The 23813-nt window shown below is 39.4% G+C and overlaps 1 protein-coding gene across 2 annotated transcripts in view; it reads left to right on the top strand.

Moving 5' to 3' along the window:
- spidr (scaffolding protein involved in DNA repair) overlaps window positions 1-23813 on the top strand; it is a 35830-nt gene that overhangs the window by 3731 nt on the left and 8286 nt on the right. For both annotated transcript variants that reach the window (XM_022757945.1, XM_022757946.1), the window contains exons 6-14: window positions 2446-2681; window positions 3750-3856; window positions 5338-5557; window positions 10703-10907; window positions 12048-12292; window positions 18007-18165; window positions 20996-21083; window positions 23072-23212; window positions 23338-23397. In XM_022757945.1, coding sequence (XP_022613666.1) covers window positions 2446-2681; window positions 3750-3856; window positions 5338-5557; window positions 10703-10907; window positions 12048-12292; window positions 18007-18165; window positions 20996-21083; window positions 23072-23212; window positions 23338-23397 — 1461 coding nt within the window. The remainder of the gene's footprint in view (window positions 1-2445; window positions 2682-3749; window positions 3857-5337; window positions 5558-10702; window positions 10908-12047; window positions 12293-18006; window positions 18166-20995; window positions 21084-23071; window positions 23213-23337; window positions 23398-23813) is intronic.

Raw genomic sequence — 23813 nt, 5'->3', positions numbered from 1 at the left:
TCAGTGTTCTTTTAGTTATTTTGATTTGATTTGTTTTAAAAATTGTATGCTTAACCATTTCTCCACCAGATGGAGTGTTGCTGTGGTGTTTTTAATGTTCTTAAAGGGCCTGACAGGTTCAAACCAGTAGCTGCACTGAGTATTTTATAGATTCAGGTTCCAAACTGTCAAAGTTCAGAAGCTGAGGTAGCAATAAAAGACTGTGGAGGGGACGAGCTCATCCAAATCAGATATTAACACAGTGGTTAGTGTGTTCAAGATAAAGAATTTCTTTCCTATTTTAATGAAGACAGTGGTCTCTTTTGATCCCCTGAAATTCAAATGTGTAAAGAACTAAATATTTTCCAATTTATGGAAGTGAAAACATTGTAGAGCTGCTTAACACTGATTAACATACAAAATTAATTAACTATTATTGGCAATTAAGACATTTTTCAACACATTAGATGATTCTAGCTTCTCAGATGTGGGGATTTATTGCATTTTTGATTTGTTGAGATCAAACTACGAAAGGAAAAAAATACTTGCAGTTTAATGTAATATAATGCATAAGCTACTTATTTACAGAACACAGCTCTCCCGCCATTTCTTGCTAGTTAGGTGTGTTATCTTTAGAGTCGATTTTTTTTGTGGCTCTCCGGTACACTCAGGAGACTTATATTGACTGTTCTTCTCAGAAGTCATTCAGGAGCAGTGTTTGTTAAAGGCAGGGCTCGCAGGGGGAGAATGTACAAGGAGTGGTGAAGGTGCTCAGGCCCAAGACCACACACAGGGTTTTGGGTTGTTGCAGCACCCATTACAACTTGTAATTGATCAGCTAAATGTGGCCAAATTACTGAGGTGATGTGGTTGTCTAGATAGCGGTTTATGAAGATGTCATTGAAAAGAGGATAGCTCTGGTTTAGGCCGGTAATCATCCGAACCATCACAGCATAGAGCAACACTGTGCCCACTAATGAAACTCAAGTTATTCATGCTGTAAAACACAGGTTGAATTTCATTAACCACTATCTTGTGACAAAGCTGTTGAGTTTGCAGGCTGTTTGTGGAGAGGAAGCCTGTTGACAGATTAACATCACTCCCACAGACCCAGCTACTTCCTTTTGTCACAATTTAATTTGCTGCTATCAGCTCTCTGGTGTCAAATAAGATTTAAGATCCCCTAACAGGACGCTTGTGGTTAGAGGCCCACTAGAAAGAAAGACACTTTAGGGTCTTAGTTTTTCAAATATGATTGTGCAGAAATTTATGCATGTGGTATTTTTGACAGGTTGATAAGTGAATACTCACTAACTGAAATAGCATTTATCTGTGCAGCAGATGGATTTATTATGTGCTTGTGCCTATTTATCATTATATTCCAGTGTTTTATTTTGTTATACATACAGTAGATTTTCAAATTAATTAAAACAGCAGAATCTACAAACCTAGTTTGACTTTTTTATTTTGTTGTTTTCTGCCGGGAAAGTCTGCTTATATACTGCCAATTGTAAATCAAACCAGATCTAACAGGATACAGAGGGGGAAGATCCCAGTCCAAGTCAGAGTTTATTACTCCAGATAAATGCATTGCTGACTCACTTGATGTATGTCTGCCAGATATTTTTGTGTTATTGTACTATCACTATGAGGGGATAGGCGGAGCTGTGAGGACTACTTTGCATTTCAAGATCGACGAGGATGGCCACTTCCCAAATGAAGTGTGTTGCTCCGTCCGAATCCCTGAAGTACAACCTCCACCACATCAGGTTTTTGCCAGATCAGGGCCGTGTCAACATAGCGGGACTATAAAAGTCTTTTTACTACTGTTTGTTCAGGAAAACATGCGAATGGATGAGACTGAACTGAGCTGTGCACTTACAATGCTTTCAGTGCCGGGTGAAAACATTTTTGAGCCGGGGCCAGGAACATAGTGTTCCTTTTTCTCTGTGGCTGGTTAGAGTGTGACGTCTGCTGGCACTCTGCCTAGCAGGGTCAAGTTGATTCAAATAAGAGAGCACGTTGGCTGACAGAGCCTGGTATGCTGGTCTTGTCAGCACATGACAAGAACTCAGGTTTCTCATGGATTTTTCCATGAGAACTGATTCCCTCAGGTGTATTTACCAGTGATACAGCAAAAAAGATTGTTTCGTTACCATGTCTTGTGAATTAATCATCCTGTCAGTGTATCAGTGTATCATATCCACTGCATCAATACGTTATTGATTGTATTTCATCTCGAATAACTCATAATTAAATTACTGAAGGCTGAGGCCGTTTCAAACATTTAATATATCCCCTGATATATACTGCTATATTATCTATAAGTTTACACTTCAAAATGTTGAAATTCATGCAAACATGACATATTTCAAAACTGGGTCATATTATAATTATCATCATCATTTTATAATTATTATTATTATTGGCAACTTGATTAATTGGTAATTATTGCTTTATGCCTAGGTGGCGGAGCCAGAGATCTCAGGCTATGTGTCTGATGGAGGAAATATTGGTGACACAATGACCCTGAGCAGACTGGACTCTGAGAGCTCTCCTCTCCAAACTGGTGAGGGCAGCAGAAGGTCAGTCAGTGACTGGGTCAGATCTGCTCAGGCGATGCTGCAGACACCTCAGAAACCACTTGAAAGGCAGTCCAAGACTCCTGAAGACTCCGCCAAAAAGAAAAGAAAGTTTCTAAGGTTGGAAAATTATGCTCTCGCTTTTTTTTTTTTTCTCTTGTGATACCAATTTACATATCTCAACTCAGGCTAGTCAATTCCTGGTCCAATGCTACTGTTTCCTCCTTTTCCCCAAATTTAAAATCTGTGTTAACTCAGTGAGACAAAAAGCTGAGTCAGCAGCCTGATAAGACTAAATGAATGTAAATGACAGGCTAAACATAGAATTTTATGACATTACACAAGAATATTAATGAAGAAACTGTAATTACTAATGTGAATCAGTCTGAGTGGAAGTGCACTCATACCTCATGTTACACACACACACACACGCACATTCAGTGGCCACTTCTTTTGGGTACACCTGTAAAATCTAATCGAGGCCAATACGACAGCTCAGCCCTAAATTCCTCATTTACAAAGATAATAATGTTCAGTTTTGATTGACACTGTCAGAGAGGTTTAAATTAAACTATATGTTAATGTGTTTATCATTGAGTTTGTAACTGAAATGCTTTATAGTTAGAGGTGTTTCTGTTTGGCCACCCCATTTACAAACATGAGGGGGGAAGAATATTGGAAACACATTTGGATATGATGCAGTCAACACCACCACTAACTACAACCTCTTATACATATAGTTCAGAAAGTCCTAAAAATTTCTCAAACATGATCATCTTTATACATGTACAGTTTGTGGCAGGTCTGTTGTATTGAATAAAGCGGCCAGAGAGTGTGTACAAACATTATAGTGTATTGCTTTATAATAGGAGCAGAAAAACTAGACAAGACATATAAGCCAGGTGACAGTCAGACTTTGGCTGCAATGTTTCCACACCAGAACTGCTGATGAAAGGGACACCTGGTGTCATGATGTGGGTGCTAAATGTCACTGCCGTCTACAAGCCCCTGTAAATCTGACAGATGGCTATCTGTAGTCTTCGACAGCATGTTGCCTGCATCAGAACATTTTTTTTTTCCTTTGCATTCTGCATTTCTTCAGGTTGTATTTGCAGTGTGAGTTTATCACATAACATCATCTACATCTGTGTGTGTGTGTGTGTGTGTGTGTGTGTGTGTGGGGCACAGCGGAGGTTTTGCTGAGAGGCTGAATCGACTCCAGTGCAGACAGAGGTCAGCTATCAGCTTCTGGAGGCACCAGTCCATCTCTGACACCTCAGCAACAACAACAACAGGTGATCCACATTAGACCAACCTATTGCATTTTAACATCACATCAGGATGTCGTACACACACACACACACAAACACACACACACACACACACACATACACACACACCCACACCTCAGAGTCACTGTTTAAGTTTAACAATGAACTTTGATTTGTGAGTGGGATGAAGCCCTCTTTCTAAGCAGGTGTGATGATTTTTTTTTTTTTTTTTTCTCTCTCTTTCTTTTTTTGTGATTGCATGGAGAGGCCACGCTGAGGAAGTGTTGGCTGGCTGGCTATGTAGGTGACAGGAAACGGCTGCCTAGTTCTTTTTCTTTTTTTTTTCTTTTTTCCTTTCCATGGTGTACCAAAGCACTTGTGTTTTGTCGTTTTTAAGTATCTCTTTATAATAGGACACAAGCAGCGACAGTTGATTGTGGAAAAGGAATACACCCACTTGATGCAGCTTAAGAATTTGTGGTCAGTCAATGGTTTGATTAGCGTAAGAGTTTAACACAGGGTTAAAATGTGGTGGGTTATGTTAACTTGACTTCATTTTTTTATTATCAGTATTAAAGTCAGATGGCTTTAAAAAAAAAAAAAAAAAAAGTAGTAGCATGTTTGTTCATTTTCAACTATTCCACTTCCTGGCACATTGTTAATAATAACAACACTGTTACACAACTAGATCATACTCTTGTAGGGCACCTGTTTATCTTTGCTGTAGTAATTTTGGCGTGTGATGTAACAGCACTCGCACAATCACGTGTAGGAGGCCTTGATTTGTTTCCTGACATAATGCTCTGCCTGCGACTAATCACATCATTATAGGTCAGGAGGAGGACTCGGGTACTATCTGCGTCTTGGCCTGCTACCTGAGGTTGTTCTGATGATTTTGTAATGTGGGACCTAAATGCACTGAGCCACAAATGAAGCACTTAACATTCATGTTTGGACAAATGCATGTTAAAACTCAAAAGCTCTCCAGTGATTTACGCTTATCATATTAAAAATCCCCCCACCCCCCTCTGGCCACAGTCAGGGATTAACATACAGAGACACTAAACTGCAAAGCTCTCTTGTTGCAGTTTTCACAATTCAGTGTAATCAAGTTTACACACAAATTTTACATACAGCCATGTTGCTATGTTATCTGAGTTTGATTTATAGCTTCAGGGCAGTGTCTTGATTTGCTCTTCTCAATTATCTGTCGTCTTTATTGTCCAGGCCAAAAGTACAGTCAGAGCCGTGGTAAAATTCCAAACATTTGCACATCCACCCAGTGGGATTTACTCCGTTTCATATCCACCTCAGCCTGAGTCACTAACAGCTTCACAGTTATGCAGTGCAAATTGTTCTGATGCTAAAAGTGAATTACTCTCGTAATGCATAATGAGTCCCACAGGGAGTAGGGGTCCGTGAGAGCACGAGTACACTCTGTACGCAGACACACACTGAAACAGGCACACACTCAACATCTGTGTTGTTGTTGCTCTGCTCTCCAGTGGACAGGCCTGGTGTGCTGGTGCTGGAGGTGCTGGAGGTTCAGGAGGAGTGCAGCATGCAACTGGCGCTCTGTGAGCACCACCAACCCCCCGGACAGGGCCACCAACACAGTAACCCTGTTTCTGAGGAGAGAGCTCGTATGCTGGTGTTTTTCAACAGAGAGACTGCAGCCCAGCTGATTCCTGCGCCCAGAGATATCATCCACATATACCCGCCATGGTGAGAGGATGCAATACGTGTCACCCTTTAAAGTCCCCCGGTCCACTCAGAAATGTGATTAGCTTATTGTTACTTCACCTGGATGTTTGACCCTGAATGTGCAGAATGATACACGTGCAGAATTTTAGAACGCTGTGGAAACGTGAAACCTGCAGTGCACATACAGACTCTTAAAGTTTGTGTATTCATAGATTCTGGATTTTTTTTAGGTAGGAAGATGTAAATTACTTCTTTTTTTTTTTTTTTTATGGAACAACACATCAACACATTATTATTCAGAACGTCTTAAAATGCTTTTTTTAAATTTAAGTTTTTTTTTTTTTTATAGACTTTTCTTTTCAAGAGAAATGAACACAAACACAAGAAATAAACATATAAACAAGTCTAACAGCACAGACTAAACAAAATGACAGCAGCATCTCATCTCAACAATGCTGGTTCAGACCATGAGCACAGCACCACTCCATTCCACATAGGATGTTTAAAAGAAAATTACATTTTGCACATTTTGTGCATACACACACATAAGCGGTTAGATGTGGATATTTGGAGCTGTAGGGCAGTCAGCAGGGTCTGAAATTGGCAGCTGTCAAAAGCACCAACTGCAGGAAAACTTTGATTTGTAAGATACAGTATTAAGGATCACTGATAACTGCATTTCCTAGTAATCGTTTGGTCAGTAGAGAAAAATGTATGATGTTGATTCACTAATCGATTTATTGTTTCAGCTATGAGAAGAAGAAATAAGTTCCAAGTTAAAACATTCAATTCCGGTCACTGAAACCTTTTCTTGCATTTCCTCGTTTTTGATTTCAAACTTACTCATCTCTTGGCAGGCGATCAAAAACTACACAAAAAAGACAGTGTAACAGGCAGTTACACAATACAAGACTGACATGCACTTACAAAATAATGCTGAGGAGGCATACTGGTGGACTGCAGATCAATATGCTCATTAAACATTGAAAAACACTAATTTAATGATAATTCTATAGCAATCATAATTAAAATTAATTATTTGGATTTTTAAGTATCATCATTGTGTTCTCAGCTCACAAGAGTAAGCAGCAAAGGCCCAGATGTGAAGAACGATCCCTCACATATGGAGCAGGAGGTGGGGGGGGGGTTTGGGGGGTGGAAGGGCGGGAGGGGGGTGTTTTCGGGATTGTTTTGGAGTTGGCGCGAGGCAGCAACATTTGACTCCAGCTGTTGGGAGTTTGCGTTGAATGTGCTCTGGAATATCCAGGCTGGCGGAAGCGCAGGGGCCTCCTCTGCGCTCTGACGTCACGAACAGCTCCAGGGAATGCTTCACATTCCTCTTCCTGGCAGTAGTTAGGTCATTTCCAGCAAGCCGGGGAAAAAACACAGTAGGATTATTTTTTGGAGCATTTGGGAGCAGAGAGTGGAGGGAGCCAGAGGGCTGAGATTGAAAACACATGGTGGTTTGAGAGTATCTCTGGCTTTTGCACCTCTCCTTCCATGTTGTATTCTATTCCTGAAATCAGAAAATAGAGTTGAGACCCCCTCCCCCACCCACCCTCAAAAGAAAAAAACACACCCATTTATACTTTCAAAGAATTACTTTTCATGTGAACATGCATTCTTTAATCCTCTCTGTTAGTGTAAATTACTTTCAGAAGTTAACAGCATTTGGTTTACATTTTAAATCAATCAATAATTTAACTCAATAAAAAGACTCTAAATCATAACAATACAAACATTATCACAAGGAAAAGCTGATGACAAGCTAAATAATCTGTGAAGAGATAATAGTTTGTCCAACTTTTACAGCTACAGGACAGGCCAAAGTGGAAAAACCCAGAATTTAGAGCATCAGCATGGCTGGTAAAATTCCTCTTATGAGTTTCCTGTGTGACACTCGAGGGTTGAACCTCCCCCGTAATTCCTGCAGTGAGTAGGTTGGCTCCTCCCCCCTCCCACGCCTTGTTGTGAGTGGGCTGAGGACTGAGCGGAAATACCTGCAGGGATTATTCACTTACAGGCTGTGACGCCAGCAGCCAGGGCCACTCCTTAACCCGGCTACCTGTCAGATGATGACAGCTGCCCACTCACCTGCTCACAGTGGGGTCACACTTCCTGTACGGGCGTTGTACCTGTTCCTGTGAACAGTACGTTCTGCTCTACTAACACTGAAGTATAGCTTCTACTGATGACTGATATCTGCTTAGATATAGAACCGATAAAAGTTGTTAATAGGCGTTCATCATAACATGAGTTGTTGTTTTGAGTTAGTCATAGGTGAGATAAGTCAGTATGTATGTATTATGTTTGGAAACAGGAACAGCAGTGATGAAAGAAATATTCATACCATTTACTACATAGCAATACTGCACTATGAAAGACAAAACTAAGAGTCCTCCGTTCAAAATGTTACTTAAAAGCATTTAAAGTATCAAAAGTAAAAGTACTCATTATGCCAAATCACCCTAGTGTATATTTTTATATTGGATCAATAATAGTGATGCATCGACATGTATGCAGTAGTTTAATGTCATTGTTGGTTGAAGTGGAGTTTGGATAATTTAGTGTACAATATTTAAATCACATATTATAAACTCATTTGTTTTCTAAATAAAATTTAAACTGGAAAATAAAGATATCTGTCAGAGAAGTTTAGTGAAACAAACTATTTTCCTCTGAAATGTAGTAGAGTAGAAGTATAGTAATCAAAGTAGTATAAAATGGAAATGTTTTAGTAAAATGCAAGTATCTCAAAATTGTAACTAATGTTACTTTTCGTCTCTTGGATTTACCAAAGGTTTGCATTGTAAAATAAGATGGTAGGGTTTCAACATCTACTCGGTCTGGAAGTATTTTATGGATATCTGCTCACACTGCAGATTTTTTTATGCCTCTGTGGCGGTGACAGCCGTAGCCGGAGGGCATTATGTTTACGTGTTGTCTTTCCGTCCTCTGTATCCCGTCCCACTCTCGTGAACGTGATATCTCAGTAACACCTTGAGGGAATTTCTTGAAATTTGATACAAACATTCACTTAGACCCAAAGATGAACTGATTAGATGTTGGAGGTCAGAGGTCAAAGGTCAAAGGTCAAGGTCACTGTGACCACACAAAACAAATTTTTGCTCATAACTTAAGAATTGACATGCCTTTTTAACTACAATTGGACTGGTTGGAATTCAACCATGAGGTTGTAATTCCAATATATAATTCCTATAATATAGACTCAGAAATAATGAAAACGTCTATACCATAAGTTAAGAGTTCTTTAAATTGTATTCACTTACTTTAATTTCTCCTATGTAGCATTTATAAGCAATATAAAGCATTTAAAAAAAAATTTAAAAAGCAGATATAAGTGTTCATTAATGTATTTGTCAACATCAATAACTCCTGCGGACAGCCATGGGTGGAGGCTGTAACACTGCTGTAACCAGCAAATGTTTACATATAAATGACTCAAAATTATTGACTGTCAAAACATCAATGGATTCATTTTCAGTTGACTGACTAATCGATGAGTCATGCTTGTGTCTGCACCAGCATGGGAAGGTAGTGGGTACTGGATTTGGTGAATGCATAATATTGTTATTCATCTTGCTCAACTACATAACTACAAGGAATAGAAACAATGTAAAGAACTGTATGTACAGTCTAATGTAACTAACGGCAATAACACTGCAATAAAACTTTTACCTGTGTGAAGTTTAACTATAATTTTCAGTGTCAAAAAGTTGTTGATTTATTTCTAGACTGTAGTTTGTGCAGATTTGTGTGTTGGTATGTTCAACCCTCTATCCATTTAAATATTTTTAATTTTGCATACATAATTTCTATATGTAATTATAATTCGTAATGACCACTTTTGATTGGCACAAGGACACAGTATTTACACTTAATGAGTATCAATCAGTATATCACAATAAACTTCAACGAAATGACTAACTACAGCTTCCAAAATGACCATAGAATTAAATCAGTACCTATCTAAAATAGTTTTAATCAAAACTAAACTTTATAACCTTAATAAAAGTCACACTCGACTACATTTCGTTTTAGCAAGGTGTACCTAAAGCTGGCGGCTGTGTGTAAATAATAATTTAATTTAGTTTTCTAAATAATCATCTCCCGTGTTATCATTGTATGTCCAAACAAATCGTTTTTTTCCCCACGTATCTGTGTGTTTAATTTCTCTGGTTCAACTATCACCCCAGCTCTGAGGCAAGCTGAGACGTGTACGGCAGTTCCAGTCACGGAGTGCACTTGGCTCTGAGTCAGTGATAAGCCATCATCACACCATTATCTTCTTCACATGTGGAAAAAATTAAGTCGTAACTCAAACTTGACTACAAACAACGTGCCATGTAATTATCTGGCCATTATTCAAGTTCTTTTACTCTCAGGCTCCGTATCACTCAGGTGTGTTATTTGTCTGGATGAGCTAAGATACTTGACCAGAAATGTTTCCTACGTATTTAAGGAGAACTTCAGCATTTCCTTCTTGGCACACACAGATGAGTGAAATCTAGGCTGGTATCGGTAAAATTGAAGCGTAGCACCAGAGCCTTCGGGGCTACACGTTTGCAGTCTGTGGATTTTATTTTGTGTTTTTCATCAGCAAACCCTCAGCCTGTTTGATTATGTCGGGTGTTGAAGTATTTTTCCACAGATGATGTCACATTTGGAAAGTGTTTTCAATCAAGCTGTGCAGTGCTTCGAGGTGTAGCCTTTTAAGAAGAACCTCAATTACATGGAAAATGATGTTTTACCCCAGTGAAAAGAGGACAAATACATCAGTTGTGTATTTTAAGTTGCCTTGGAGGAGGTTAATGTATTTACACAGTGAACAGCCCTGTGGAGGTGGTTGGCACCTTATCTGAGTTTGACATTCAAACAGTCTGGAGCTGTCAGCCCCCCTACGTTTGTGCAACAACCTATTCCATTTTATGTAAAATCTGAGTTTTTGCGTCTGTTATCAATATAATCTCAACACACTGTTTATCATTGCCCAACACCTTAAAGATGTTTAATTTCATGATGAATTCAAGATACCAATCTCAGTTCTTTTGTGCCATACAATAAGAAAGTGCAGAGTTTGCAACAAAAGCACTCAACCAACTGCTATACTCTGAATCTAAAACTGATGAACTTTGTCTCTTTTAGGCAACGTCTTTCTGTAGAGGGCTTCAGCTGTGATATTATTCTGAACACACACTTCAGCCAGAAAGTCTTCTCTGCTTCCAAACCTGCCAGCATGTCCGTCTCAAGAAGCCTGCTCTCAGCAGAGAGATGCATGCCGTATTATTTGGGTAAAATATTTGGACTGCTGGAGGTGTGCAGGACCACCGCAGAGGCCGATGCCAAACAGGTGTGTATGCTTCAAAATTTAGCTGCCACTTTCTGACATTAAACAAACTTTTTAAAACCTTTATCTTGCCTCCTAAACTCTTTTCAGTCACTTTAAGTGCAAGATCAATTACTGTGAGACAGACAACTGACATCAGTCCAATAAATTAGCATATAACACCGCCAGCGTTGTGATGTCACCATCAGTGTGTTGCTTGCAGGATCGTTTGGCTTCCAGCCATAAGATTCAGCTTGGGTATAGTTGTTTATGTCTATAAAAATGAAATTGAATCATTGCACCATGGGACACTCGCTGCACTATTCTTATTAAGTTCGTACTTACTAAGTCACAGGTGCAACTGTGTGAACAGCAGGTTTTGCCGCAGGGTTCATTGGGTTCATTTTACAGTGTTTCTACACAAAGAATAACAGACATGGAGCATCCAGCCCATACCTGACAGCTGCCGGTGCATTCAGTCTCTGTTGTAGCAATATCACAAGTGGTTGATTGACATGCATGTTTGATTCCCTAAATCTGAATCTAGAAATTAATTAAGTGATCAAGACACACGAAAAACATGGTATCAGTGACCACACCCTTATTTTGAAGCCGATTTCCAATACAAAGTAATGAAATGATTAGGATCTTTGTTGACATGAAACAAGGTGCATATTACTGTGTTAGTAGTTTGTGCTTGTGCAGTAAGCTGCATAAAGAAGAGCATGAGCTAAGCTTACACACTATTGAAGCAAAACTGGGTTATGCAAATGGAAATAAGTCTAATTTAACTATCTCTCTGTGGTTTCAGTGGAAGTGCTGTGGAACTGTAATTATTATTTTGATTATCATTCAACCTGACAGTTATTCCCTTAACCAATAGTTTATTCATTTGGGCTATAAAATGTCAGAAAAAGTTTTGTTTTTTTTAAATGGCTGACTTATAGTCGAAAACCCCAAATATTCAATTGTCAAAAATGTCATAGAAGATGAATCCAGCAAATAATTCACATTTCAGAAGCTGATACCAGTAAAATGTTGTTTAAAATTACTTAAAATGTTGAATGATTTTCTTGCAATCAACTCATTAGCCAACTAATTGGTTCAACTGCTATGTATACTTAATGTAAAGTATTATCTCATATCCTGTTTTCTTCTCTCCAGGTCGCTGTTCCTGATGCTTTGTGCAGTTTTGGAGGTCCAGGGATTTTGACAAGACACTGCCTTTCTCTCTTGGAAGCTATTGAGGGACTGGGCCAGGCCGGCTGTGTTGGGCAGGATGTGGAGGTGGTGGTTCAGAGAGTTTTCTCCATCCCTGTGCCTGACGGCTCTGCTGTGTCCATCCTCAAACCCAGAGTTCCCTCCAGATCCTCCTCAGCTCCTCCTCCAGCAGAGAAAGGGAAAACCAGGTACTGTTGGACAAGCTGATAATTGGCGGCCCAATGAGGCCTTTGGTTTTGTACTTGAAGCCAAGAGAGACTGGGAAAAATGAATCACATTTTATCTCCTGTGTATGTTTCTCTTCCACAATATAAATTACTCTTTTTGTAAAAGTTGCATGCTGGTTTCCTTGGTCTCAGGCCTTGCAGGCTTCTCCTTGGTGGCAGAATGTGTCTCAGTGGTTTAGCTATTGTTCACAGAGCAGCCGGCCCCACAAAGTGCTCACTCTGTCTCCAGCCATATGGCATTGCTTGACAAAGGACACAAATACTTCTAATTGAATCCAGCCCCTCTGAGAGTTTCTGGCTAAGACTCAGGAAAGACAGCATGATGTTTTCAGAATCTCATGCACTAGCAAACAGAGTTCAACTTGTGCCCACTCATACTCCACTGGGTGGAACAGCTTTCTTTTTTTTTTTTTTCATCTTGATGTTCAAAAGTTAAACAGTAAAGTATGTTTTATTATGGATGTAAAATGTCATTCCTATCAGAAACAGCATTACAAAATATGCACAGTTTAGTGGGACGGGGTAAGATTTATTTTAGTTTTGGTTACTTTATCTGAAGTTGAAGCCTGGGCCTTGCATTAATATTCACTGAAAAGAAATTTAATTTATAGAGCTTTATAGAGTCAATTAATCAATCAGTCAACCTTCATAAAATGAATTGTGAGCTATTTTGATAATTGAGTAATCATGTCAAGTGTTTTTCTATTGCTGGTTCCAGCTTCTCAAATGTGAGGATTTTAGGCTTTTCATTGTGATGCATGGTCGTAAACTGTCTTCGGGTTGGTTGGCCCAAACAAGAGATTTGAAAACGTCACGTCGGGCTGTAGCGTGCATTTTTTGCAGTTTTTCGGACATTTTATAGACGAAATGAGGAATCAAGAAATTAATCAGCAGATCAATCTGTAATGGCAGTAAAGGTTAGTTGCAGCTCTAGAATTTGACTTTTATTTTAAACCTTACTTCATCTTGTTTATTTGTTTATTTTACTTTTTATTTTATTTTTTTAGGGCCACTTGGTGGCAGTGCAACAAGCTGTCAACACAACACTTAGATAACGTCAGCTTATGGTTGTTATGATGAATATGTTAGCCAACAGTTGCCTATTTACATATTCCAAACACATGGAGTAACATTAGCATTTATTTGTAGTCGTGTTGCCGGCCAGCTAACAAATAAAATTTACTCTGTAGCCACTAAATGCTCTATGTTCACCAGCTAGTCGGTAAAAGTGTCAGTCTGACGTATAGCGCGGGGCTGGCTGTGGACTAAAAGACGCTAAATGCTCTGTTGAGCTGAGGGGAACTGCAGAGTTGGATGATAATTATCTGTGGGTTTGTCACTGAGTGACACCGTTAACATTATATGTTGTTATTGTTTGCATTGTTGATATAAAAATAATAATTAGTGTAGTGATATATGTCATATTAGCATTCTTATCTTGATAAAAAAGAAGTGTCTGTTGTATCCAGTACAAGCTGTTTAAAGTGCCCTGTGGTGTTGAAAGGACTTAGAGGTTTACTCGAGTGGTCTTGTTATAGTTAATGAATCAGTGACTGTTCTATTTGAAGCAAGTCCAGAAGTTGCCTGGCCCTCCCCAGGCTTGTTGTTTTTGTCCTTTGCTGAGTAATAAAAGTAAAGTATTGGTTTCCCTGAGTGGAGGGGCCCAAGGGGCACTCTGTGGTGAAGGGAGGAGAGCCCTGGTCAGCTGACAGGCTAACTGACTAAATGAGCAGCGGTTGTAATATGACACTTGCTCCTGCCATGCTGCTTCTGCGGCTGGTAAACAAACGCCGCCCTCTGACCGGAAACTCTCCCGCCCTTTCCTCCGTTTCTCTCTAACTCGACCGGATTTAACAGGCTCGGTTGGTAGTGAAAGGATGGAGGTGGGGCAGAGGTTAGGAGGTGATCACGAGGGCTCGAGTTCAGAATATCTGGGTGACCATCCTGCATCTTGTGACAAATCAGAACATTGTCTAGAGTCCTGAATTTGTATTATCTGTCTGCTTTCCTATATTTTGTTTTCGTTTTTTACCGTCTTGTTTTTTCTATAGTATAGCGACGTATTTAAGTAACTAAACGCCTGAACCCCTCTAACTTTTGTGCCTTTTCATGAAAGGTTTTGGTGTGAATTGCTGCACAGAAATAACAACATTTGGTACATTGTGTTGCTTTAAGTACTTTTCCAGGATGCATGCCTGCTCTGTGGAGAGCAGGGTAGTTTACTTCGCAGCCCACTGGCCTCATTCTGTATAAAGACAAGGACAGTTTGTACCTCTCATGTTGTGTCCCCAGCCTCTATGACTCACTCCCCTGGTCAGCATGCTTATTTGATCCTTTTGTTGTTTAGCCTCTGTGTTAACACACAGGGGAGAGAGGCCAGTATGATATTTATGCCTGAAGAAGATGTTAAGTTCCCGTAAATTCAGAGTAGAATAAACAAGAAGATTAACTGTTTGCAGGAAGTGAGGAGAGGCTAGTTGTTTTTTTTCTTGGTGGAGAAGGAACACAATGTGCTGCAAGGATCCTGTTACAACCGTGTTTATCGCTCTGCCTGCACTGATTGGTGGACAACGCATAGGAAGGAATCCCGCCTGTCAGCCCCCCCACCAATGAGGCCTCTCTGCTGTATTCTCAATGTGTGGGTCGCTTACTTAGTGTGTTGCCAAGTAATGTTCATGTGCGTGGGCTTGCATGTGTACACAGTGTGACTGTGTGTGTGTGTGTGTGTGTGTGTGCGCATGTGTGTGTGTGTGAAGGAGCATGTGTGTATGTGTTTGCACAGACTCAGTGGATCGTAGTTCCTGGAAAGAAACCTGAGTTGCTGAGAATTTTCTGTGATCGCTCACAATAACAAATTCCTGAAAATGGTCTGTGACTAAAACTGGCCTATGGCAGAGGTTTTTAGGAGTGAGGGGTCACTGTTTGAGGAAGTGGGGTTGTGAACGGCTAAAAGGAGGTACTGAATAGTGCTTTGGTTGTTGATGTCAAGTTAGTACCACCACAAGTCTCATCACGCTTTTCTTTTGTCTGTCAAGTGTCTTATCAGCTTTCACACTAAGTTTTTTTCAAGTTCATACAAGCTCAACTTAGTGAAAGTGTGTTTATACTACCCGTCAAAGGTTTTAGAACACCCCCAATTTTTGACAGTTTTTATTGAAATATTCATCAGTTCAAGTCCAGTAACCTTAAATGGTACAAAGGTCAGAGGTAAACTGAGCAAGGTTTAAATGAAGAAAAAAAAAAAGGTCAGCAAAAACTGAAAAATCATGTACATTTAATAGAAAACGCATTACTTCTGTACACAGTGTCTCTTGGCTGTCCTCTTGAGTTAGGCTAACGACCAAAGTGCTGCCAGGTGGGCAAAGTGGTACCTTGTTTAGCGACCACGTTTGTCAACGCCATTATTACATGGTTATGACAAGTATTTAAAATGTTTTTTTTTATAATCACATGCCAGTTCAATAGACATGGCCCAACCTTACAGCACAGTCTTCAGACTTAAACCTCATAGAGCTGTTTTGGGGCGGACTGGACAGGAAGTGAAATCAAAGCAAACCACTGTTTAGTCAGTTGTCAGAAGTCGACAAAACTTTGATAATCAATCGAAAGTAATTTATCAAACAAAATATCCAAAAATGTTTGCTGGTTCCAGATGCTCAAGTGTGAAGAAATTCAGCCTTCTCTTTATAAGTCTAAATTGAATTTCTTTAGGTTTCAGACTTGAAGTTGCTGACAGCGAATTATTTTTCTTTTTTCTTTTTTTTCTTTTTTGTCTTTTTTTGTAAGTTGCAGCCTATTGGTTACAATTTTTATGACAGGGTTCTTCATAGGACTGTAGCTCACTCCTACAGTAGTAAGTGTTGTCTTAAAAGAATGTGTTTACGTTTGTCTTTCAGGAATGATACTGTTTTGAGCCATCTTAAGATTTTTTTTTTTTTTTTTTTTTTTTTCAAGAAGTGATTCATCTTTGCTGCGATAAATACCATCCGTGTAAAAGGGGCTGGGTACATTCACTTTACACTTTGAACTTTGCACTTGTGTTTACGGATGATGCTTGAAGGTTAAAGAACTTTTTTTGTATGTTAAACCTTCCTTGTTGTTTTAACAAGGCGTTGTATAGGTCTGATTTTGGATTGTGAAGTAAGCAAACAACTGGGAATAATCTTGGTTAAAACATTGGCTTACGCCACCAGAAGTCATGTCAGGAATGTTATTTAGATATCTATTTCCAGGTCTCTCAAAGCAAACACAGACAGACCCCATGTTTACCAACAGAGGACATTTATAGGCCTATCAGGTGGTTGAAAACAGTCTCAAAACGATCCTAGTGTCTGGGATATGCGCATGCATGCACATGCATGATGGGCACGTTGACAGTCCTCCTCCCTCTTCCCTGTTTATTTCTCCTTCCCTGGACGTTGCTTGTCAAACCAGGGGATATGAACTCCACTGTTTACTCTCGGGGCTTGTACAGGGCTGTGTCTGGGCTTGACTTACTGAGATACTGGAGCCTATAGCAGTTCAGGCTGTATGCTCACTGGGAGCAGCAGGGTGAGGGAATATACTGCAGTTCACTGCCTCACAACTTTGTAGGCCAAAGGTCTTTTCTGTCAGCAGTAGCCTGTCAAACCAGCCAGTGTTAACACCCTAACAAATGTCATGACTAACCCTTAACTGTTTTTTTGTGTGTCACTGTGATCAGTATTAAAAAAAAAGAAAACAATAATACAGTTGGGTTGCAGTAGTATGTTCAACACAAATAATTAAACAAATACTTGTAGTAGTAGCATTTATTTATTGAGTATTTTTTCTATATATATTAATACAGTGTTACTCCTGAGGGTGCCTATTGAAAAAATGGGTTGTGCGTAAATCCTCAGTAGGGTGCACGTGCCGCCAGAACAAAGGCACCGCACGAGAGTCAGCTTACTTGTTTGTTCCAGCCGTTTTTTGCATTTTTGAAACTGCAGATGTTTAAATTTGTATTGTCCGGAGACCTTTCAGGACTTCAAGTGCACGTTGGCTTGAAAAGTTAAGAGGGACAACTTCTTGAACTTTGTCTGGCAAAAAGTGACAAAGTGACAATTTAAACTTTCTTTAAATTTTTGGTGGCATTCAATGCTCAGTATGCTGAATAGTACTCTTTTTCTTTGGACAGAAAAAATTGCAACTTTTTTTTTATGTTTGGAAACAGAAACTACGCATGAAAATCATCTTCTAGTTGTTTTGTCGATAAAAATCTGTAAAAACTAAAAAAATAAAAAAAATAAAAAAAGAAATGAAATGATGATCCTAAACTTTAAAGCTACCAAATGGGGTTTGTTGACCACTAGTAGCGCTAAGGAGCAGTGTTGTTACATGATTGAGTTACAGGTTGACAGTAACATGTTAAAAAAGCGCTGCCATACACCAGGAAAGACAGTGACGAAAAAGACTACAAGCTAGTATTCAATGCAGTACTTAGAATAGTCAAAATGTCAGTTTTGCAATGAGGAAGGAATTTCAACACTGTTGTAAGGCCTCTAGGATACACACATTGCATTTTGCTGAGAAACACTGAATTTAAACAGAAACTCATGTTTACTCCACATGAATAATAAATATTAATCTTCAGAGCAACATATCAAATCAGTCTAATTTTGTTAATTTTGTTTCTGCATGTGGTGTTTCTCCAGGCTGTGTGTTCTTGTCCAGGACAGTTACGGCATGTTCAGCGTGGTCCAGCTGCACCTGCTGCCATGCAAGGACGACCTCCTCCACTACTGCCAGAAGTGGCAAGGGAAGACCTGTGTGTTGAGAGGCATTAAAGTGGTGCAGCGGGTCACTCGAGAAAGGTGAGACCATCACAATCCTGTGTACTCATCACTCCACGCCAGATGAGGATAGCTTATCACCTGAATCTCAGTTCACAGCCATAGGTAAACTTCAACCTGTGACCGATACCAAGTTGTGATATGGATTTCTGCTATATCTGAGGTTATCTTTTCTCGCTCTTTTGCCGTCCAGGACGACAGCCCTGGGTAAAAACTTGTGATAGATGGGCCCTGATATTACAATGCTGGTAAACTAGAAAGTGAATCTCAAATTAAACCATCACACACATGTGGACACTGCCTTTGGTGCCTTCTGTGTGAATCTCCATTATTATAAACCACAGCAAATTCCCCATTTTTAGCCTTGAATACCCTGTTGTAAACATTGAAAACCACATTGACAATACAAGGACAATTTAATGTTTGCAGCTTATTATGCTGTCCTGCCAGCAGTGCCACTGTGTTTACATGTAAAGTGATACCGAGGTGCATGCTCTGTGTCCCTTGTGAGTTTCCATATTCAAGATCCCAGATTAGAAGCAGTTAGAAGAAGTGCCATGGGAACATTTAGAGACAGGCTGGGGGTATGTTTACATCCTTGGTATTTTCAATGCTACCACAGCCTATAAGGTCTCTGGAGGTTGTCTGTGGCCACACTGTGATGGATGGGCTATCTTCAGGGCTCACACATGGGCTGTTGTATTAGCTGAAGTGGAAAAACACGTGGGTTTGGTTGGAGCTGGAGTAAACCAGACATTCATTTTTTTCCCCAGTTTCTTAGAAACTACTGGACCTCTACACATATCCTAATAATTCATACCTTAAAGGAATAGTTTGGCATTTTGGAAAGATTTTACTTATTTGCTTTCCTGCCAAGAGTTAGATGAGAAGATTAATACTACCCTCGTGTCCATCTGTTAAATATGAAGCTACAGCCAGCAGACAGCTAGCCTAGCTTAGCATAAAGACTAGAAGCAGAGGGAAGCTAGCCTGGCTCTCTCCAAAAGTTAAAAAAAAAAAATCTGCCTGCCACCTATAAGGTTGCATTCAGTCCAACCTAATCACTGCATGAAAAAACACAGCCCCTCCTCATTCATTTGAATGGTATTAATGTACGTTGCAAAAAATGCAATGCAGATAAACTTTGTGACTTGATTGCTATTTTTCTACAGTTTATCCTGTGGTTATTTGGTTGCTTAAACATTGAACGCCTGCTGAAGTTCTCTAATTGACCTGATGGTGACAACAAGACTTCACAATGTTACTGAACCCAGCCAATAAATGGTAACACACATACTTACTGATTTGAAGCAGATGAGGTGGATTTTGTTTCCTTTTGAACAGAGCTAAGCTAGCGGTTTCCCCCGTTTCCAGTTTTTAGGCTAAGGTAAGTTAACCAGCTGCTGGCTGCAGCTTTATATTTAATCTTAGAGTATGAACCATCTCATCTAACCCCACATTAAAGCCAATAAATGTATGAACTATACCTTTACCTTTAACAATATCAGTCTTTGAGGGTTGTGGAAACAAAACAAAAAACAAAACAAAAAAACAGTCACAAAGATAGCACAGAAGGTTCATAACCAATAGATTAGTTAAGAGGCAGTAATATTATGCAAGAAAAACCACATAAACACAAACTATTATTTATTAGAGCTCAATTGGTTCATTGATTTAAAAAGGAAAAAAAAGAAAAACCTAAAAACCCATCAAGCTAAAATGTCAAAAAACTCCAGCTCCAGCTTCCCAAATACTAACATTACTTTTCTCTCATCCCAACTATTAGCTGAATATCTTTGTTTCTAAGCAAAAGATTGCAAGCCACCCTGTCACTTATTGGTAGTGTGCGCTGTCAACATTATTGGAAGGAGTGATTGTCACAGGAAGTAGCATATTCTTGGATGTGTGCCAACTAAATAAAGATAAAATTGTACCTGTAAGGATGGAGGGCGAGACCTGAAGATAACTAACCAGCACAAACCACAGCTGTACCCTAAAGTAGTAAATCAAACGTACTTAAATGTTCTCTCAACAAGTATATGAGCTCAGTGTCAAATCAAAGTGTCTTGAATGAGTCCTGTTAGTTTGTCGTTACTCATCCTTGAGCAGGCCTCACTGGACTTGAATGGTCTGCAGAACCGGTTCCACACAAAGAAACCCTGTGATTACAGGCTGACTAACAGGTTGTTAACCACTGGCTGATATGACAGCGCCCACATGGATGAATAAGTAACATTGACCGGCCAACCTGAGCTCAGCACGTTCTTCTCAGAGAGCATACAATGAATCAAGAGATTGACGTTTCCCGTTGAAGTTGCTCCAGTTTGCCTTTTCCCCTCTTAATGTTTGAATCCTCCGGGCTAATATCTGTTTGACGTAAATGAAATGTCATGCGGGAGTATTATCTGTCATTACTGAGATTAAGGATGTGTTGAGAGAGGCCAAATGTTATGAATCAAGCATTATAGACGTGGCTGTTTGAAATCACTTTTTTTCTTAGCGTTGTTAGTTTTGCACCACAATGATAATGTGATTTACATAGGGTGTGAACTGTTTTCCCACCCTTCAAAATCTCTCAACCTGCTTGTGAAAACTGTTTTTATGCGTATCTGCTCTGCCAGCCCAAGCATGTTGTCTGTTAATTCTAGGTGACGTTAGAACAAGCTCTGTCTTAACAGATTCATGTTTCACTGGAAGTGAAACTGGCAGTGAAAACTCTCGGTCTTCTCACTGAAGTCCCTTATTCACCAGTTTCTCCTTACCCACCCCCCAACCATTTTTGTTTTTGTTTTTTTTTGTTTTTTTTTTTGCCTCCCTCCTTACTCTTTCCCTTTTTGTGTCTCACTCTCAGGCGCACCAGGCTTTTCAGCCTGATCGACAGTCTGTGGCCCCCAGTGATGCCTCTCAAAGATCATGGAAACACATCAAGCATGTCCAGTGTAAGTTCTGACTTCAGCAGAAATCATGCATTTCCCCAAGAGAGGCCTTGGTTTGGGAATATTCATATTCGTTTTTATAATACGACACTAATGATTGTTTTCACTATCGATTAACCTGCTAATTTATTTTCTTGAATAATTGTCACATCAAACATCACTTGGTCTTTAAAATTTCAGAAAATAATGTACTCATGACGAAGAGGATGATACCAAATTTACATAGTTGATTGATATGAAATGAATCTGCAACTACTGTGTTGTCATTTTTCTTGCAAAACTGCATTCATTGGTTCCAGCCCTTTAACTGTTTTTCTGTGACACTGTAAAGTGAATATCTTTGGATTTTTGGGTCAAGCAAAACAAGTCATTTGAAAAGGTCAGAAAAAGCTTTTAGGAAATTATGACATCTTAGATGGACCAAAATATTAATCAAGGAAATAACTGATAGATGAAGCTTTAATAGAGCCTAGATATATTTAGTTTATTATCATGTTTATCAGCGAAAATAAGAAAATCAAATCATGAATTTAGAAGCTGGAAGTAGATGATGCCTTTGCCCCGGGGGCTCACCTGGTGGAGCGCATACCACATAGGCTTAGTCGTAACCGCAGTGGCCATGGGTTTGAATCCGACCCGCGGCCCTTTGCTGCAAGTCATCCCCTCTCTCTCTCCCCAACCTTCCTGTCTCTCTCTCACTGTCTCTATCACAGTAAAGGCAAAAATGCCCAAAAAATAATAATAATAACTTCTTCAATGAGTTATCAGTAGAGTTGCAGATTATTTTTCTGTTGATTGACTAATCAATCTCATAATCGTCTCAGATCTTACAGGAAAGTTTCTACATTCATTTAGATAAGGACCATTGCCATTTTGTTTCACATCATTTGTTCAGGTGACAGTTCTCATGTTAGCTGATTCCTAGTTTGAAGGGGTTATTAATTTTGTTTAGCCCTTCTGACATGTTTGTCCTGCTGACGTTTGACGACATAGAGGCCGTGGTAGTAGTTAAGAGGAGTTACCTGACTTTCTGTGTAATTAAAGTGTTCAAGAGTTGTTATTTCTGTACACCAGCTTAAAACCAGCAGTGCAACTTCTTCGATCTCATCCAAGCTTTATGTAGCCAGCTAGTTTTGTAGGAACGTGATCTCCCCATTGTTAATTCCGCCTACAAAGCTGTGATTGGTCGAATGTTTCTCTATCAGGTGGAAAATGTTTGTCAGGGTGCACAACATGAGAGCTCCATAAATCGTTAAGAAATTTGAGATGTGGGCAATGATTCAGATGTCTGGAACCAGGCTAACATTGTGCCTTCTTTTTTTCTATCTTCTTTTTTTTTTTTTGTGGCGAAACAAAAATGTACCACTGTTGCAAATATTCAAAGATCATAGGTAAAATGTCAAACAAACTAGTGTAAAGGGCTGAAAAGTGAGCTGGCCCTGAGACCTCAGTGCACTGCAACTTACACAGCACATGCAAAAAGACAAAACAATATACATGTGCAGCATTTGGAAAAAATGTTTAGATCCACAGATTGTCAAAGCAGTTTTTTTTTTTTTTAAAAGTAGTGGAAAGTACGCTTTCCCTGAGAGCTTAATGCAGTTTTAAAAAACATATGCAAATAGTCAAATGAAGAAAACACCTTTTGTAATTTCATCACATTTGTACCATTTAGAAAAAAAAATGCTGCAAAAAAATAAAATGCGAAGAAACTGAGGAATTCACCAGTTTGACAACACATAAGCATGCTGCTTATAAACATGCATATATAAACATATAAAGAAACATGCTGCAAAGCACAGTCAACACAAATAGAGAAAACATGTTTGCAGGTTCTCTTAAGTTGCTGTGCATTGAGCTCTCAGAGCCACCGTAGAAAAGTCTATGTCTATCTGAGGATAATTGCTCATTGGCAAGACAATGATACAAATTTAGGAATCAGTATATTTTCCTTAACATAAAGAGTATTTACAAGTGTCCTTTGTTTACAGGAGAGCAGACCTGCAGGTCCTGCTCTGAGTTTCTGCTACCTGCTCTCAGGTCAGGAGAGCTCTGTCGAACCCACTGAGGGGCAGACTGTGTCCACCCTGTACGTTCCCCCCACTGGACGAACCTTACGAGACATACTGCAGGTGAACAGTTTCTCACAGCACACACACAAATTAAAAAATGTGCTGCAGAATGAGATAACCTATCTTCAGTAGGTCGATCTCAAGCATTTTTTTTTTTTTTTTTTTTTTTTTTCTTTCTTTTTCAGATTGAGATGAAAACCTGCCGGTGCAGTTTTGTTGCCACTGTTCTGTACAAGAGAATTCAGGTATTTTTTTTTGTCTTACACCAGAAAAACTGATTTGATTTGACTTAAGCCGATTGAGCAGAATAAACATTGAATCTTGTGGAGCTCCTCTTCAGTCATCCCTTTGAGATCATTTGAACCAACAAACTGATAAAACTTCAGCTCTGACGTCGACAGCTGCGTTCATATCACTGTGTGTATGACTATCTGTGTCAGGCACGGGCGTTCTTTACCATTGATTGGTTTGACCTTTAAACTTTGACCAAGATGAGATAACAGCTCAGAACAAATTGCTGGACTTTGCCACATGCTCACACCACTGAAACACAGCCACACTCTTTACTGTTGTTGTACTAGTAAACCAGCATTGTGTGCAGCGTGGTGAATGAATGATCTTGTCAAAGCTGTTCTCAGAAGTGACAGTTTGCATCTCATTT

This window comes from Seriola dumerili, unplaced genomic scaffold, assembly GCF_002260705.1.
Source record: "Seriola dumerili isolate Sdu_G_001 unplaced genomic scaffold, Sdu_1.0 BDQW01000291.1, whole genome shotgun sequence".
NCBI lineage: Eukaryota > Metazoa > Chordata > Actinopteri > Carangiformes > Carangidae > Seriola > Seriola dumerili.
This window is presented reverse-complemented; position numbering and strand designations above follow the sequence as displayed.